At 51.1% G+C, this 1898-nt stretch overlaps 1 protein-coding gene across 1 annotated transcript; it reads left to right on the forward strand.

The window, feature by feature from the left end:
• The first annotated feature begins 241 nt into the window (after positions 1–241).
• Positions 242–1108, forward strand: SETTUDRAFT_170115 (uncharacterized protein). The gene is made up of 2 exons (XM_008028615.1): positions 242–511; positions 568–1108. The coding sequence occupies exons 1-2, from the start codon at positions 395–397 to the stop codon at positions 784–786; spliced, it is 336 nt and encodes a 111-aa protein (XP_008026806.1). The 5' UTR covers positions 242–394; the 3' UTR covers positions 787–1108.
• The last annotated feature ends 790 nt before the right edge of the window (positions 1109–1898 follow it).

A 1898-nucleotide genomic window follows, 5' to 3' on the forward strand; every position in this document is an offset into this window, starting at 1 on the left:
CCGTGGCGCTGACACCAGCGCGAACATCGCGCTAGCCCGCGCACAGGCCACGCGCATCGCCAGGGCCCCGTGTGAATCACGGCTGCATGGGCCATGCGGTCGCTTATCGATAAGACAGGGAGCTTGCAAGCTAGACCTCATTGCTGCCACTCTCTGCTCGTCCCTTCGCCTGCCGTGCGCCTTACTCCGCCATGAACCCGTCCGAGCGCACCAAGGAAGCGCTTCTTGGTGAGTGTCTCCAGCCTGCACTGCGCCTGCAATTCCTTGAGTCGCGCACCTGCTGAGCCCGCGCCCAGCCAAGACCGAAGCACTATGTACATCGATTGTGGATAATCGCAAGGACGATCCCTGGGGCGGCGATGGCTACCTGTCCACCATCCTGCGTACGGTCAAGATGCACGAGGCTACCGACTACTCGTCGGTGCACAACAAGACGGAATTCGAGCCTGCCCTCGACTTCTCGACGTCTGCACACAAGGAGCTCTTGATCAAGGAACAGACTGCGGCACTGGTACGTCACATGAGCTTTACCAGTACGCCATTTGGCCGAGCGTTAATACCCCACAGATCAAGACTGCGCAAGACATCTCGACCCTGATCCGCGACTTGCAAGAACTCTGGCTCTTTGGCGGTCTCGACACCCTGGCTGATCCTTCAGACGAAGAAGCAAACCGCAAGAAAGCACTGGCCGTTGCGCAAATGATAGAGTCTTTGGCCAAACAGGCGCCTGCTGGTGCGCCACAGAACGGGACCAGCGCCATAAAGGAAGACACAAATGGCAGATGAGAGCGGTGATCAGATAACGAGTCAACGCTCGGCCGAAAGAGTCAGTGAGGCTTTGTATCCATGTATGTAGCATGCAGCGATTCGAGTATTCGCTCTACCCCTCGACGGACATGTCTGCGAACCATGGAACTGACATGCACCCGTCATCTACTTGCATGAGTCATACTGCATTGTGAACTAGTGCAGGCAACTTGATAGTTTTGCATTGCAATGGCCGTCTTGCCTCGATCGAATAGCAGTTGTTGTGTATAAGTAATTTCAGATGCCCTCATAAGATCTCAGTAGCATCACCAAGACATATCACATTGCACTCAGACAATAGTGCCCAAACCACTAGTGACTGCTCGCCAACTTCCCAGCTCAGTCATACACATGCCGAATCCCCACCAAGTATCAGGAACCATGACATTTGCCATTCATGTACCTGACTAGAATAAAATATATCTCCGTGCGCCACTTACTTACTTGCTTGCTTAGCGTGGACCGCCACACAGCTTTAAATTACATTACATTACATATCACATACTTGGCGCCAAAAAAAGCCCAAAAGCCCAAGAGCCTAAAAGCCGGAAACTATGTATGCTACTACTAGTACAAGTGGTCACTGACTAATGTCAAGTCGCACGTCATGAATCATACTTTGGGCTTTTGGGCTTTGTTATCCTTGACGTCATGTGTTGAGGTCAGCTGGGGCAAAAACTTGAATACTTGCATGTATACATGGTTGGATTTGGGGCACTATTGTATCATATCATAGAAGTATACGCTCAAGTCATGTTGTTCTGTTTCAGGCGTTGAGGCTTATGCATGACATCTGTCTGTACTTGCACCTGCACTTGCAACTTATATATTGTGTGGCTGGTGTGTCTACGGTTGTATGTGTACTTTACAGTGAACTATCGTATTTTTTTTCGCATTCATATATTGTGCCTGTTGTGATGTGGAGACTATCAAGGAGAATGTCTTACGGGTACTGTCGTGATACGTAAGTAGAAGAATTATCATCGCATGCCCATCTCACACTACTTACCACGCACAGCCCCACGCCCATGACCCAGACCCCCCCCCCCACCCCCATATAACCCCCCACAAGCACATCTCGGAACCGCAGT

This window comes from Exserohilum turcica, assembly GCF_000359705.1.
Source record: "Exserohilum turcica Et28A unplaced genomic scaffold SETTUscaffold_271, whole genome shotgun sequence".
NCBI classification, from domain to species: Eukaryota; Fungi; Ascomycota; class Dothideomycetes; order Pleosporales; family Pleosporaceae; genus Exserohilum; species Exserohilum turcicum.